General features: G+C 35.7%; 1 protein-coding gene across 1 annotated transcript in view; it reads right to left on the bottom strand.

Moving 5' to 3' along the window:
• SMC3 (structural maintenance of chromosomes 3) overlaps nt 1-14961 on the bottom strand; it is a 123570-nt gene that overhangs the window by 42466 nt on the left and 66143 nt on the right. The window contains exons 14-16 of the mRNA XM_089088295.1: nt 12886-13030; nt 8857-9015; nt 1242-1453 (exon numbers count right to left, since the gene is read on the bottom strand). Coding sequence (XP_088944421.1) covers nt 1242-1453; nt 8857-9015; nt 12886-13030 — 516 coding nt within the window. The remainder of the gene's footprint in view (nt 1-1241; nt 1454-8856; nt 9016-12885; nt 13031-14961) is intronic.

Genomic DNA, 14961 nt, shown 5'->3' on the forward strand with positions numbered 1-14961 from the left:
TGCAAGAAATACGGGTTCACTGATAGATTTTAGTCCATGATTTATTTTTTTCTAAAATTAAGATTCACTAAGAAAATGGAAAGAAAAAATGTTCCGATATATTCAATTCAGGTTTAATAATTCAGGCTTTAATAAAATCCTTGTAAAGAATCACAAAATCCTGGAGTTACATCTTACGAAGTGAAGATTGGAAACTTGAGGTCTCTAATCTACGAAGCTTTCTCCCATATCCAGACACCTGAAGATAAAATCTATATTGCTTGTATGTATTTTATGGAATCCACCCACCTCCAAAATACATTCCTGTACATGTACCTTATCCCATTAAAAATGTTTGCTCTCTTTCTAAGTCAGTTATCATCAAGAAGAATCATTCTCAAAAATGTTTTTTGTGAAATTTCCAATTTCCTAGAAATCAACGAAGATGGTCATAGTCCCTTGACCCAAATCTAAACGGTGTCCACAAAAGACAAGTACGTCACAATACTGTAAAAGTTGTAAAAGTCTAAACCAGGGATACTCTCAACTAATTGGACCATCTCATAATTGCAGGAAATCACGAGTTGCCCAATTAATCTGTAACCGATTTGTCTCAGATAAAGAAATAATCGTAATATAATCGTAATTGCCAGTTTTTGCAATTAATTGGTCAATTAAACGTGATGATAGCAATTAACCTTGAGAGGCTGCAGATGATCCAGGTCACACTTCGAAGCTGGTGTCCTAGCGACCTCAATTAACCTTAAGAGAATATACATAATCTATTTCTCGTAATGTTCCCAATAGTTTTTAAGAATTCAGATTACTTAAAAAAGAAGTAAAGCATTAAAAAAATAAACAGTGACGTTTAAACGAGCAGAAATTACCCTATATATTAGAAGCTGGCGGGCTGCCAACCATGGCAGTTCTCCCTCTTTACGATAATGTTATACTGCTTTTTACAAGATTTACTTCGAAACTAATGAACTGATCCTTACAAATTTTGGAGTGGATAATCTAGGGAACACCCTGAGTAAGAAGTTACATTAATTTGTTTTTGCCACATTCAATTGAAATATATTTGAAATTGAATTGAAAATCTCTGTAATCGAATTCTAATTGCTTATGGTTACGAAAAATTTTATTGTGTTTGCTTTAAAAAGGCAAGCTTAATTGCTGAACAGATCAATTTAAGAAAAACCCTCAATTGTGCATCCCTGGTCTAAAATCTTCAGAGGGAGGGCGGGTTAAAAGAATCTTACTTTGCTTTAGAATTCCTCGTCTCTGTTTTTTGCATCTCGCTGACAATACCGTTGACTTCAGTTTCAATCTTTCGGATCCTTTCCTTCAGTTCTTCGTATTTTTCTTCTTCAATAGCTAAAGCTGCTTTTGTCTGAGTAAGGTTTTTCTGAAATTCTAATCGAGAACGGCTAGTGTTGAAATATCCCCCAGTCAATGAACCTTTGCTTGATACCTACAATATGTAAATCAACACGTAGAATATTGAAATAGACATGTAATGTACATATATATGTGAATATGTCTATGTGCAACATGTATAATAATAACATATAACAATTTATATATATGATAAGTATTTCAAACAGATTACTAAACATAAAGGCACAGCTTATAACACTAAAGAGGGGGGGGGGGGGGTTAAAAGGCATAACTTTATTCACAAGAGAGAAACTATTAAACATAGTGTCTTCTATCATACCTTCCTCAACTCTTTGAAGGATCCACATTTCAGAGCTATTTTTGACCAGACATTAGCGCACAGTATCCTAATCATAGACACAAGATTTATCTCCAAATATTTTCAACTCTGAATAAAAAGCATACGCCTCGGCTATTCTACTTTGGCACCTTCACTGCATCCGGTGTCCTTACCAACAACAGTAAGCTATCCAGTTGGTAAATTTCTCAATATCTAATATGATCTCTTCATCGTTATTGATTCCTAATTTAAACAACTTAGTAATTTTAAGATCACTTTCCACACCTATTCTTGGACACTGAACCTTCAAAATATGTGAAAAAATACTTATTCCGTAAGAGCATGTACACTCAAATATTCTGTGTAATCTAAGTCTAGAAAAGTTCCGACTTGCATTTGGTAAACGGTTTTCTCGTACCTTTCACTTTGTTTCTTGGGACAAAATCCATAAAATTACCCCTTTTTAAAGAAAATCAACGTCGTATCGCTCCATATCGTAAAACTCGTATTATTTAAATGATTTAAAGCGTTTGATACTTTGATACGTTTGAACCTTAAAATTCTATGAAGACTATTATGTCAAATAGACTCGGAAGTCGACATTCAACACACGCTATACTATTACTTTCTAGTCATTAGGAAGACATTACTTCCTATTCATTATATATTTGCTCCTGTATATATTATACCACGATTTGAAGGCACTCATTTTAAAACAGCATAGTTAGTAAGAAATCAAAACGAGCCCGATGGAGCCCGCCAAAAAAAAAACAGAAGAACAATTCGTTACACGAAATTAACTGCTATAGTACTTCGTTCACTAAACTATAATGTCCTCAAGGGAAAGCGTTTGATACTTAATTTAATTCGTTGATTGAAACCTTGAAATCATATAAAGACCACTTTCTAGTTATTAGGAAGACAATACTTCTTTTACTTTATATACTTATACCTGCTATATTATACTACGATTGGAAAGCGCCCATTTTAAAATAGCATAGTTAGCGATGAATTGAAGAGCCCGAAAAAGCCTGCAAAAAAAAACAAAAACAGAAGAACAATTCGTTACACGAAATTAACTGCTATAGTACTTCGTTCACTAAACTATAATGTCCTCAAGGGAAAGCGTTTGATACTTAATTTAATTCGTTGATTGAAACCTTGAAATCATATAAAGACCACTTTCTAGTTATTAGGAAGACAATACTTCTTTTACTTTATATACTTATACCTGCTATATTATACTACGATTGGAAAGCGCCCATTTTAAAATAGCATAGTTAGCGATGAATTGAAGAGCCCGAAAAAGCCTGCAAAAAAAAACAAAACAGAAGAACAATTCGTTACACGAAATTAACTGCTATAGTACTTCGTTCACTAAACTATAATGTCCTCAAGGGAAAGCGTTTGATACTTAATTTAATTCGTTGATTTAAACCTTGAAATCATATAAAGACCACTTTCTAGTTATTAGGAAGACAATACTTCTTATACTTTATATAGTACTTCTATACTTCTATCTTATACTTCTTATACTTATACTTTATACTTCTTAGTGCTTTGAATGCGGGAATTCCGAATTTAAATCTCCGTCTTTTTGATGTGCGTGACGCTTTCAGACTTAAAAGTTCAATGAGCGTCCATCCTGTAGTGATCAAATTTGCAAGTGTTGCAGGGCGGGACTATGTATTAAAATCCTGTTTTCTTTTTCGAAGGTTGGGATTATCAATTAGTCCTGATTACACGGAACGTGAGTTGATTGCCAGAAAAAAAACTGAAAGAGACTTTAGAAGATGCAAAGACTGAGGGTTTTGTTGATGTGAAATTACGAGGACTTAAGTTGTTCATCGGTAACCAGGTTTTCATGTATAATTACACAACCGGCCTTGTTGAAGAACAAAAACGTAACACCGCTCATGACAGTGTAAAACCTCCTAGTAGAAACCAAGCTGAACCCCCTCCCCCCCAGAATAGTGCACACTCGGCGCCACCACCAGTTACGGGCATGGTCGGTCGGGAAATCTATAGCAACATGCCCCCTGAAGACGACGGTAGCTTGGCATATCCGTCTAATGCTAGGACTAGATCTGAATCTTCGGCAACGGTTGTATCTTTTAGTTCTGCGACCTCTGAAATGGGGGACGAAGATCGTAATTTGGTGATGTCTTTAACAGAAACCAAAGCTGCAGGGGGATCGCAAGCTATCCCAGCACTAAAGCCGCGTAATCCCGCGAAACGCTCGAATGCGGAAATTATTAGTCCTGATAACAACGAACCAATAAGGGTAAACCGCCCAAGACCCGCAGAGTATAGTGTCAGAGTAAACTCGGGTGATGATGACGCTAAGAGGGCAATAGTACCAAAAAAAACTTTTCCGCCCAAGACAGCAAGAACCGACAATGGGAAATGAGGCGGTATAGGGAAATTTGGGCCATGGTGAAAATTCTCTATTAAATGTGTCACATTGGAATCTACAAGGGTTCATGCAAAATAAGTTTAAGGATCTGGTTGAAGCATGTAATCCTCAAGTTATCTCTCTTGTAGAAACATGGTCTGGAGAAACTATTATAGTTAAGCATTATAGTGGTTTTAGCGCAAATCGTAAAATGCGGAGAAATGGTTGTTATTACGGAGGTGTATCGTTGTTTGTTTCAGATGTTTTTTTGTCATCTAATGATGTGATCCGGCTAAAAAGTGAGTCTTGTAACTTAGTTTGGGTAAGAATTTCACGGGGGAAAAGAAGTCATGTGTTTTGTTCTATTTATATCCCTCCAGAAAGTAGTTCTTTTTTAGAAGAGGATACATGGGAGATATTTCAAAAAGAGTTGCACATTTTTTTGACAAAGTTTCCTGCCGATGGCTTTATTCTTTTAGGAGATTTCAATGCATACACTGGGGAGTTGCAAGAGCCATGGTTTTACCAATTTGAAGACCATTACCACTTGGAATCTCGTTGTAATGGAATGGGTGATGAAAAAATGGATGAGATCCCTCCAAGGACTAGTAAGGACCATCGCCGAAAAAATAGGTGGGGAAGTAAACTTTTGGAAATTTGTGGTAAGGAAAATTTAATTATAGTAAACGGGAGGATCGGGGAGGATAAAGAGCGGGGAGAGTTTACTTGCTTTTTTGGGAAGTATCCAAGTGTAGTAGATTATATAGTTGTAAATAAGTCTCTTTGGCCGGATTCTGCTTGTTTAGGGGTGGTCCCGGTTTTGGGTTCTGATCACCTGCCGATTATGTTGTCTTTGAAAGTGTTAAAAAAGAGGGCATTAAAAAGGTCATTGGGGGGTTTTAGGAGCAAGGTATTAGAAGAAGGATTAGAAGTTAGAGATCCATTGAGGCTAGAATCACAGGAAGAAGAGAAGGTTAAGGTTAAGCTGTTAGGAGAGGAATTTCAGGCAGGACTAGAGAAGGGAGAAATATTGGCAAATGATGGAAAAATAGAAGAGTCATTAAAGGTATTAATTGATAGTTTGTATGAAGTAGGTGTTACTACAGCTCAGAAACAACCACGGAAGTTAAATGGTTTTTTTTGATGGTGAATGCGTAGAGAAAAAATCAGAGTTGGTGCAAACATTGGAGCTACTGAGACAATGTTCATATGAGGAGAGGGAATATATTTATAATATGTATAAAAACCGAAGAAAAGAGTATAAGAAACTGTTAAAAGTGAAGAAGTATAAATTTCAATAGGAGGAAGCAAAGAGAATGAAAAGGGAATTTAGGAATAGTAACAAGAATGAGTTCTGGAAAATAATAAAAAAATCAGTTACAAACGCTTCTGACAAGACGAGTATCCCGCCGGAGGAAAGTTGGCCAGAATTCATCGAAAGCAAGATGACAGAAAGAGAGGAAACGGATAGCCTGAGTCGGTGGGTGGTCGGCGAAAACCTTGCGGAATTCCCTCTAAAGGAAGAAGATTACAAACTACTGCAGCCTTTCACAGGCGAGGAAATATGGAATTCGCTAAAGAAGATGAGAAGGACCTCAGCACCAGGAGTTGATGGCATCCCAACAAGGCTCTGGAAGTGGTCTAGGGTATATTTGTTGCCTTTGTTATCAACGTTATATTCAAGTGTCCTTAGCAAGTTGGTCTGGCCTCAACAGTGGAATATTTCAATAGTTTTACCACTTTTTAAAAAGGGAGACCGAGCATTGCATAAGAATTATATAGGGATTCGTTTAGGAAATAGCCTTAGTAAATTATTTTATAAAGTGTTAGTGGCTAGATTAGATAGTTGGCTTAATTAATCAAATAAGTTAATAGAAATTCAGGCAGGGTTTCGAGAGGATTATAGTGGGGTCGATCAGATATTTATTTTGTATGGGCTTATTAGGAAGTATATGAGGAAAAGGGATGGTAGGCTATACGCAGATTTTTTGGACCTGCGGGGTGTGTTCGATGAAGTTTCACGAGATTTGTTAGTAGAAGGACTTATAAAGTTAGGGCTGCCGAGACGTTTTGTAGGATTGGTTGTTAAAATGTATTTGGTTGTTAGAATGGTATTTAAGGTAGGAAAGTTTTACTCTCAGGCAATTGTCAGTAGGTTAGGGGTTAAACAAGGTTGTACAATTTCACCTAGGTTGTTTCCCCTGTTTCTTAGTGATATAGAAAATTATATGGTTGGGCAGGGAGCCCCAACTCTAAATCTGTCTGCAATGCAGGTGTTCGCTCTGTTATTTGCGGATGATATAGTATTGGTGGCTAAAGATGGGCCTGACCCTCAAAAACTGCTAGGAATGGTGTCCTTATACCTAAATGAGAAGCGTTTGGTCCTAAATGTTACAAAGTCAGTAGTTATGGTATTCCGACAACATGGAAATATAGAGGAAAGGTTTAGTGTAGGAGAAGAAGTGCTTAAAGTAGTTGAAGATTTTGTTTATTTAGGATGCAAGTTTACTTCAAATGGTAGGTGGAAAGGGCAAATTGATTATGTAGCTAGCAAAGGTCTTAGGGCTATATGGCTAGTTTTAAAGAGTAGTGTTTTGAAAGTAGGCCTGACAGACCTTAGGCTTCAGAAAAGGATATTCCAGACTAAGCTAGCTTCCGTAATGTCTTTTGCAGTAGAGGTGTGGAGCATGGAGAAGGCTGATAATGTAGACCGGTTACAGTTGATGTATTTTCAGTAGTTAATGGGGGTTAGTGATAAGTTTAATCATGTAGTATTAAAAGGTGATTTAGGTTTGTTATCATTAAGGGTGGGAAGGTTAGTGCGGATAGTAAATTATTGGGAAAGGATTATAAATCTGCCTAGTTGGAGGCTACTAAAGAATGCTTATGAGAAGATGCTAGTAGATGGCAGGAAAAGTTCTTGGCCAACCCGGGTTAAAGAGACTATTGATAGATGTGGTTTTAGTGAGTATTGGAATGAGGGGAAGGGGCTAGGTGTGGAAGTGGGGCTAGTTGCTAAAAAAGTAAAGGATAGACAAATAGAGCAGGAAATTCAAAGGTGGCAGAATCAGAAATCATCCTCGGCGTCCCTGGGGCTGTATGGGCTGGCAAAGGAGGTTTGGGGGGGAGGAAGTTTACTTTAAAGTAGGGATTAGTAGTGAGGATTTAAGATGGGTAATTTCGGTTCGTGGTAATTTTTTGGGTATTGGGGAAAGGAGGAAATATATTGGGAATTATAGGATTAAAAATGGTCCTTACCAGTGTCCTATGTGTGGAGAGGAGGAAGATCTCATCCATTTTATGGGTACATGCCAGGAGTTAAGAAATTTGAGGAGGGAAGAGTTTTCAACAGATTTTGGAGGGGTGGATTGGCTTCAAAAAATTTTAAAAAGTAGAAATTTTGATGATTTTAGAAGGTTGGGTAAATTTGCAAGAGTGGGTATGGCACATAGAGAAACTTTTTTGATGAATTGTGAGTAATTTATTGTGTGTTTTTTTTTGTATTTATTTTTGTTTTGTTATTTTGCCATGGCCCAAAAAGGCTTTTGTTGCAATAAATATCTATCTATCTATCTATACTTATACCTGCTTTATTATACTACGATTGGAAAGCGCCCATTTTAAAATAGCATAGTTATCGATAAATTAAAGAGCCCGAAGAAGCCTGCAAAAAAAAACAAAAAAAAACAAAAAAAAACAGAAGAACTATTCGTTACACGAAATTAACTGCTATAGTACTTCGTTCACTAAACTATAATGTCCTCAAGAAAAAGCGTTTGATACTTAATTTAATTCGTTGATTTAAACCTTGAAATCATATAAAGACCACTTTCTAGTTATTAGGAAGACAATACTTCTTATACTTTATTTACTTATACCTGCTATATTATACTACGATTCAAGTCACTCACTAAACTATAATGTCCTCAAGAGGAGCCATTCCCCAATGTCACTGCAACGTTGTTCTGGATAGGATCGTGAAAAGCCCAGTCCAACAAAGATACAAGGTCATTAGGGCGGGGAGACGGCAAGAGAAAATGATCTTATGGCAGAGGGGACTCACATCTAAACCTCAACCCCAAAATGGCTACAGCCTTTTATACCTCGACCTATATTCGTCAGGTCATTTAACAATACTCACCCTAGCTCTAATGCAATTCTTTAAAGCATATTGTTTCCAAAAGACAGATGGCCAAATCTAAACCAATACGGAAAAGAGACAAAAACAATAAATTGTACAATCATTATCTTCATCCTTCAATTTTTAGCAACTAAATGTATTGAGAGTAAGAAATCTGAGAGTAAACAACCTCTGTCAGTGAGAGAAATTTGCACGTCCAAGTATGAAGTGATACATGCCTTTCATGCTTGTTCTTGGCAGCGTCAAGAAATAAAACAGAAACTCAGAAAAGAAATATAGCTACCTCATCATAACTTTTTCTATCGTTTAGGGATAAAACAAATTTCATTCCCGTTCAGAATTCAATGTCAATCTAAAAATTTAATAGATTGAGAGAAATTCGTTTGATTTTATCTATTTTCTTTTTAAACATTTAAGAGAAGTTTTAACCACGTGAGCGAATGTACTGTAAAAACAAGAGAAGAGATAACATTACAGCAATATCTACACAAACATTTAATTATGTTTAAATTATTTTTTTGGCTATAATCACAGTAACACAAAAATATCTCCACATGAAAACCATTTATGACTTTTATGTCAAAAGACAAAGACCCACATCAAAAGACAGACAAAATTTACCTGGTCACCGTCTATTGTGACACAATCCAATTCTGTAGTCCTTGCAAGCGACGTTGCAACTTCCAAATTTCTACATATCAGAGTTCTTCCGAACATAAATTTCATGACCTTTGAAAATCGTTCATCGTAATTCAATTTGCTAACCATGGGGATTGCATCCTATAACAGAAGGCACAATTTATATTACTCAATATCCTAAAACCTACACTTTCGAGGGGGCATCCATAAGCCAAGACTACACAAAGCGCAATGGTTTTTGAGAATTTGAGAGACACTATTTTCTATAGGAGACTTCCCTTAAAAAGCTAGGGATAGTGGAAGCACTATTGCAGCGATTGTTCAGCGGTAATGGTTCACACTAAGGTTCTAGTTTGCAAAAAGCTAGTAACACGGAGTTATACAGAAAAAATACAAGATAGAATGAAAGTGAGTTAGGTGACCAGGAAATGGGCCAGCAAACTTTTGTCTCTGATTGGTTAGAAACCTACTTAGGCAACTCTCTTGGCTAAGGGATACTCTAAAGAACAAAAAAAGATAAGGGGAGGGGGGTATCTTCCAATTGACTTGAAACTTTATTTTTTGATCCTTGGATCAAAGGGACCCAAATGCGGTAGAAAAATTCCATTAGTTCAAATAGAATTTGAAATATTCCTGCATCTAGAAATGGCGCCTTTGATACGGTAAAAAAAAACTTTGTGTTCTAAGTAATTTCTAAGGGATAGCCTGGCTGTTTAAAGTACAGTAGAAAACAAATGTAAGAATTCCAACAATAAAAGTTTAATATAAACTCTACCTTTTCTTTGTAGCTAAAATTTGTCTTACTCGATTTTTCCAAATTTTAATCTTAATCTTTTTCCTCATTATCATCTCAGATTTTTGTTCAGTAAGTTTCAAAATGCAAAATAACTTACACCTGTGTAACAAAACCTAGTAATTCTGCTAAGAACTGTAAAAAGCACCCATATCTAAAAAAAAGAAACACAAAAACTGCTTTTTTTTTTAAGGGTTTAAGTTGCTTCTGTTAACTCTAAGTCACACGGGAACTTACCTTGACATTAATAGAGGCATAATCATTATCGACCTATCATAGTTTGCTCTCCTTTTCATAAGAAGCTCCGATTGGTCCAAGTTATTACGGCTAGAAAGTAATTTTTAACTATGCATATGTGTCTATGCGGCTTTATTATATCAAAAAGGAGATTCGAGAGCGTATTTGCCAATGTTAATAAATACTGGTTAGCCCAACCAGCCTGTCCAAAATACAACTTTGCTGCCAAGGAGAATATATTCTTAGACCACACTGGCTATACATGACAAATGAAACTCAGAGATGAGAGAAACTAACAAAATGAAAAATAAAATCAAAAAGAATGAAAAAACGAGGATTTTTTCAGCCAGTGGCGAACCATGAAGATGATAAAATATAAGCAAATATTTCGACAAGGACCTCCGCAAAGTCTTTCTCATTGATAAACAAAAAGAAGACAAAGAGAAAAAAAAACGAAAATCTCACCTTCCAAAGATTACCCTAAAAAGACAGAACATACACTGAATAACAACCAGATATCAATAAATGAACATGAATTTACCAAGATGATTGGGCAAGGATCTTTTGCCTTGCAATAGTTTTAGCTGGTCTACAATTTCGGTTTTCATTAGATATGCAAATAGTATCTCTAGTATCTCCAGTATCTCTATTTATTGCTAAATTTTGGTTCATATATTTTTTTATCTCAATTACCTCTTTAAAAGTTTGTGGTACGCCATTTACAGTTGATATTAAAGTTGCCTCGTCAAACAGAACTAGATGGGTCGGATTTACGAAAATATGCGAAGCCAATGACGAATCAAAGTTGTCATTGTTGTTTTTTAATCTCATGAACTTATCCACGGAAATTTTGTGCTGAGGCAAACGTTCACCTAGTTGCTGATGGGGTCTACCAATGACAAATTTTCCACAAAAACACAGAATTCTCTAGACGCCGCTTCCCAGTACCGGGTCCGTTTTATCCATTTCCGAGTTGAAAGTGTTCAGCTTTTTGTTCAATTTTGAAAGAAACAGAGCTATTATGTTTTTTTAAAATTTTTCCATGTTTATCGCCAAGTTTCGGGATGTATGGTAAAACGATGAAAGTTTTTTTCTCAATTGCCGATGTAACTGAATCAAGGGGGACAAGCTCCCTATTTTGTTCTTTTATCTTTTTTAATCGTCTATCTATTATATTTTCAATGTTTGATTGGGTAACCATTGCAGAAAAGAATATACTTTACATAATTTAATTCAGAATTTATATGATTACGGGAACAAATTTGTAAAACTCTGTCGACTGAAGAGATTATTACCCCTCTTTTCACAGAAGGAGGGTGATTGGAAGAGAAATGTAGATATCGATCATTATGAGTCGGCTTTCTATACATAGAAAATTCAAGACTAGGATTAGTTTTTATAATCAAAACATCCAAGAAAGACAGGGTACCTGAATCTTCGAGTTCCATTGTAAACTTGAGATTCGAATCAAAAGAGTTCAAATGTGCCAACAAATCTCTTAGAGAGTCTTGTCCATGTTCCCAAACAGAAAGGATATCATCAACGAAACGAAACTAGATAGAGTGTTTTAAGTGGAAACTATTCAAAGCAGACTGTTCTATGAAATGCATGTCAAAATTTGCCAAATAAGGAGACAAGACAGTGCCCATGGATAAGCCAATTATTTGAAAAAAAATTTGTATCGGAATTTAAAATACGAGGAGAACTTGTTGCAAAGACGGACAAGGGTCATTATTGTATCAATTTCCAAAGTTTTATAATCCGACCAAGCTGAATTTTCCTCTAATTTTCTTTGTAAAGCCTTCTCACATTTATGGACATCGCATGAAGTGCACATAGAAACTGCATCAAAACTAGATAAGACGGTATTTTCTGTTGTACTTTGATTTTTTAACTTCTCAACAAGATCTATGGAGTTTTTTATATAGGATTTCTGTGTGTTTAAAAGAGGCTTAAAAATGGTGGCTAAGAAGCTTCCTATTTTCGTAGCTGGAGAACTATAACATGCTACAATTGGACGTAACGGAATATCTTTCTTATGGATTTTAGGCAGACCATAAAACTTGGGGCTGAACAACCTTTGGGATAAAATTTTCTGTACATTTGAGGGGTAATTAGTCTAGTATCTTTTAAAATTCCTAGTTCATTTCTCAACTTCTGTGTGTATTTTTCAGTGGGATCAAATTACATTTCTTTGTAAAAAATTTTATATATTAAAAGGGTGCTTAATTTTAATTCATAATCTGCAGAATTCATAATTACAACTGTGTTTGTCTTGTCCGCTTTCGTAATCACTGTGTTTTTGTCTTTTTTTAAATTTCGGAGGATTTTAATTTCTTCCTTTGATTGAGTTGATCAAAGTTCGCCACTGGCTGATAAAATCATCGTTTTTTCACCCTTTTTGATTTTATTTTTCATTTTGTTAGTTTCTCTCCTCTGTGAGTTTCATTTGCCAAGGAGAATGTATGTCATAATACCCAAGGCCGTATCCAGGGGGAGGGAGGTTGACCCCCCCCCCCTCCCCGAAATGTTTGATTCATAAACGTAACAGAAATCAGTATAAACAAATTTTTGATGTATTTTTCAGCTTTTGTTGTACCCCCCGAAAAAGAAACCCAAAAACGACCCTGATAAGACCCTTAGTCTCAAATTTATGCACTCTAATAAAGCGACACGATACGTTCGTTTTTAGGCAGACAATCCGAAGCCCCCTCCTTTTTGCTTGCAAAATGTCAATCTATCAGCTGTTTAATTTAGCTTACAATCCTTCACTTAATTCTATCATTCTGATTTATTGGGACTCAAAACAAGTTTAGCCTAGATAAGAATGATGTTTAGAAGCTTATTTTTATTTTAAAAACGAGATAGGACGGGTAATAATTAAATTAAATTCTCAAATCTCCATTATTATATCACTATAAATTAAATAGCGTTGGACTATTGAAATAATGGCAGCCATTCAGAGCAGATATGGATCTTACCCGATTATTTTCAGGATAATTCGGAGGCCTAACAATAAGCCTGTTAATGGGCATGAAAGTGACATCACCTGGCAGCTTCTGTTTGTTCATCTCCTTCAAAATTTTTGTACCAATACGATCTGAATCGACAATGTGATGGAAGAACCTATATTATAAATTATAAATTAAGAACAAAGGAAAACTTTAAAACTAGAAATAAAAAATTAATTAACAGGGGATGACTCGAAAACCTTTTCCCTCTGAGAATGGTCCAAAGCATGGGTCGGCAATCCACGGCCCGCAAGCCACATGCGGCCCGCAAGGCGTCTTGGTGTGGCCCACAAGATCCTCGCCGCAACGCATCTGGCGTAACATATTACACACCATACCAATACACAACGGAGTGAAAGGGGCACCATCTAGCATTCTCAAAAAATCCGTGAACACCATCTAGCATAGCTAGTTTGATGTTCAACCATCCAGACCAATTATTTTGGTATGCTACAATTTTTATTTCTGAGTAAACCTACCTCACAGTACGGGAAATACCCCCCCCCCCCCAAAAAAAAAATTTCGGCTTTAGATTTTCTTTGTTTTTCTTTTTTAGTTCAGTTTAGTGTTTGTGGTACAGTGGAAGTATGCCTGGAACAGAAAAATATTTTTGAAAACACTAATCTCTCTACTAGAACTTGCACCCGCCGCACCGAAGACTTGAGAGCTAACTTTTTTGAACAATTTAAGGACAAAGCGCAGTCTTTTACGTACTTCTCTCTTGCGATCGGCGAAAGTACGGACGTGTGAGATACGTCGCAGTTCCTAATATTTGTACGAGGGATTGATGAAAACTTTCATGTATATGAGGAGTTATTTAAAATATGTTGTATTAGCGGAACTAGAAAGGGGGAGGATTTATTTCATCACTTGGAACAAGCTCTGGTTTCATACAGCTTGAGCTGGGATAAATTAATCAGCATCACCACGGACGGATGAAAAAACATGAGCTGTCATAATAAAGGTGTCGTTGGAAGAGTCAACAGCAAACTTCTAGAGTCTGGAACTGAAGTTCCATATATATTTCACGGCAGTGTCCATCAAGAAGCATTGTGTTACAAGGTTTTATGGTAGAGAGAAATAATGGATACCGTTATATCTACTATTAATTTTGGTGTCATGAATATGGTGATGTGATGTATTACTGTGAAGCAAGATGGCTATGCCGAGGATCAGTACATCAACGATTTTTTATTTCAATAAAAAAACTTTTAACTTCATGGAGATGAAAGGAAAGGTAAAACCCAGACTTTACAACTACCAGTGGGTTGTAGATCTTGGGTTTTAACTGATTTGATTACAGAACTGAATCTACTCAATACTCGTTTACATGCAAAAAATAAATTTATATGCCAGACGTACTCAGATGTTAAGAAATTAAATTGCATTTGAAATTAAACTAACATTATTTATCAAGCATATCGATGAAAGAAAAGCTCGATTATTTTCCAAATTGAAAGAAAGCAGTAGTAGAAGCTGATATAAATTTTGTTTGGCAAAATACTAAAATGAAAAGTGCATCGATTCAGCTTCAATCTCAGTTTGAAAAGCGGTTTGCTGGTTTAAAAAAGGTCTCACGTAAGATGGATATTTTCGAAAACACCTTCGCAGTGGATGTCAATAGTGTACCAACTGATTTTCAAATCAACGCCATAGATTTGCTAAGTGACACCACACTTAAAATAACTTTTAAGGAAAAAACAAACTTGGGGGATTTGTATAAAAGTTTGCCCTCTGAAAACTACTAGGATTTAAAAAGGTTGGCCCAGCAAATAATTACTATGTTTGGTAGTACATATGTTTCTTAGCAAACTTTTTCAATTCTAAATTATCAAAAGAACAAACACTGTTCTTGGTTATTGCATGTACATTTGGACAGAATACTACGCGTCTCTACTACAGAAATACAAGCTAATTTTAAAAAAAATTGCACTTCAAATGCAACAACAAAAATTTCATTGATTGCATTAACTACAATAAATGTCGTAAAAATATATACTAAGGGTTGTATTTTTAAACCTAAAATATTTATATATAAATACCGTA

The sequence above is a fragment of the Artemia sp. Qi Xiang Cuo genome, chromosome 4, assembly GCF_049724085.1.
Source record: "Artemia sp. Qi Xiang Cuo chromosome 4, ASM4972408v1, whole genome shotgun sequence".
Taxonomy (NCBI): Eukaryota; Metazoa; Arthropoda; class Branchiopoda; order Anostraca; family Artemiidae; genus Artemia; species Artemia sp. Qi Xiang Cuo.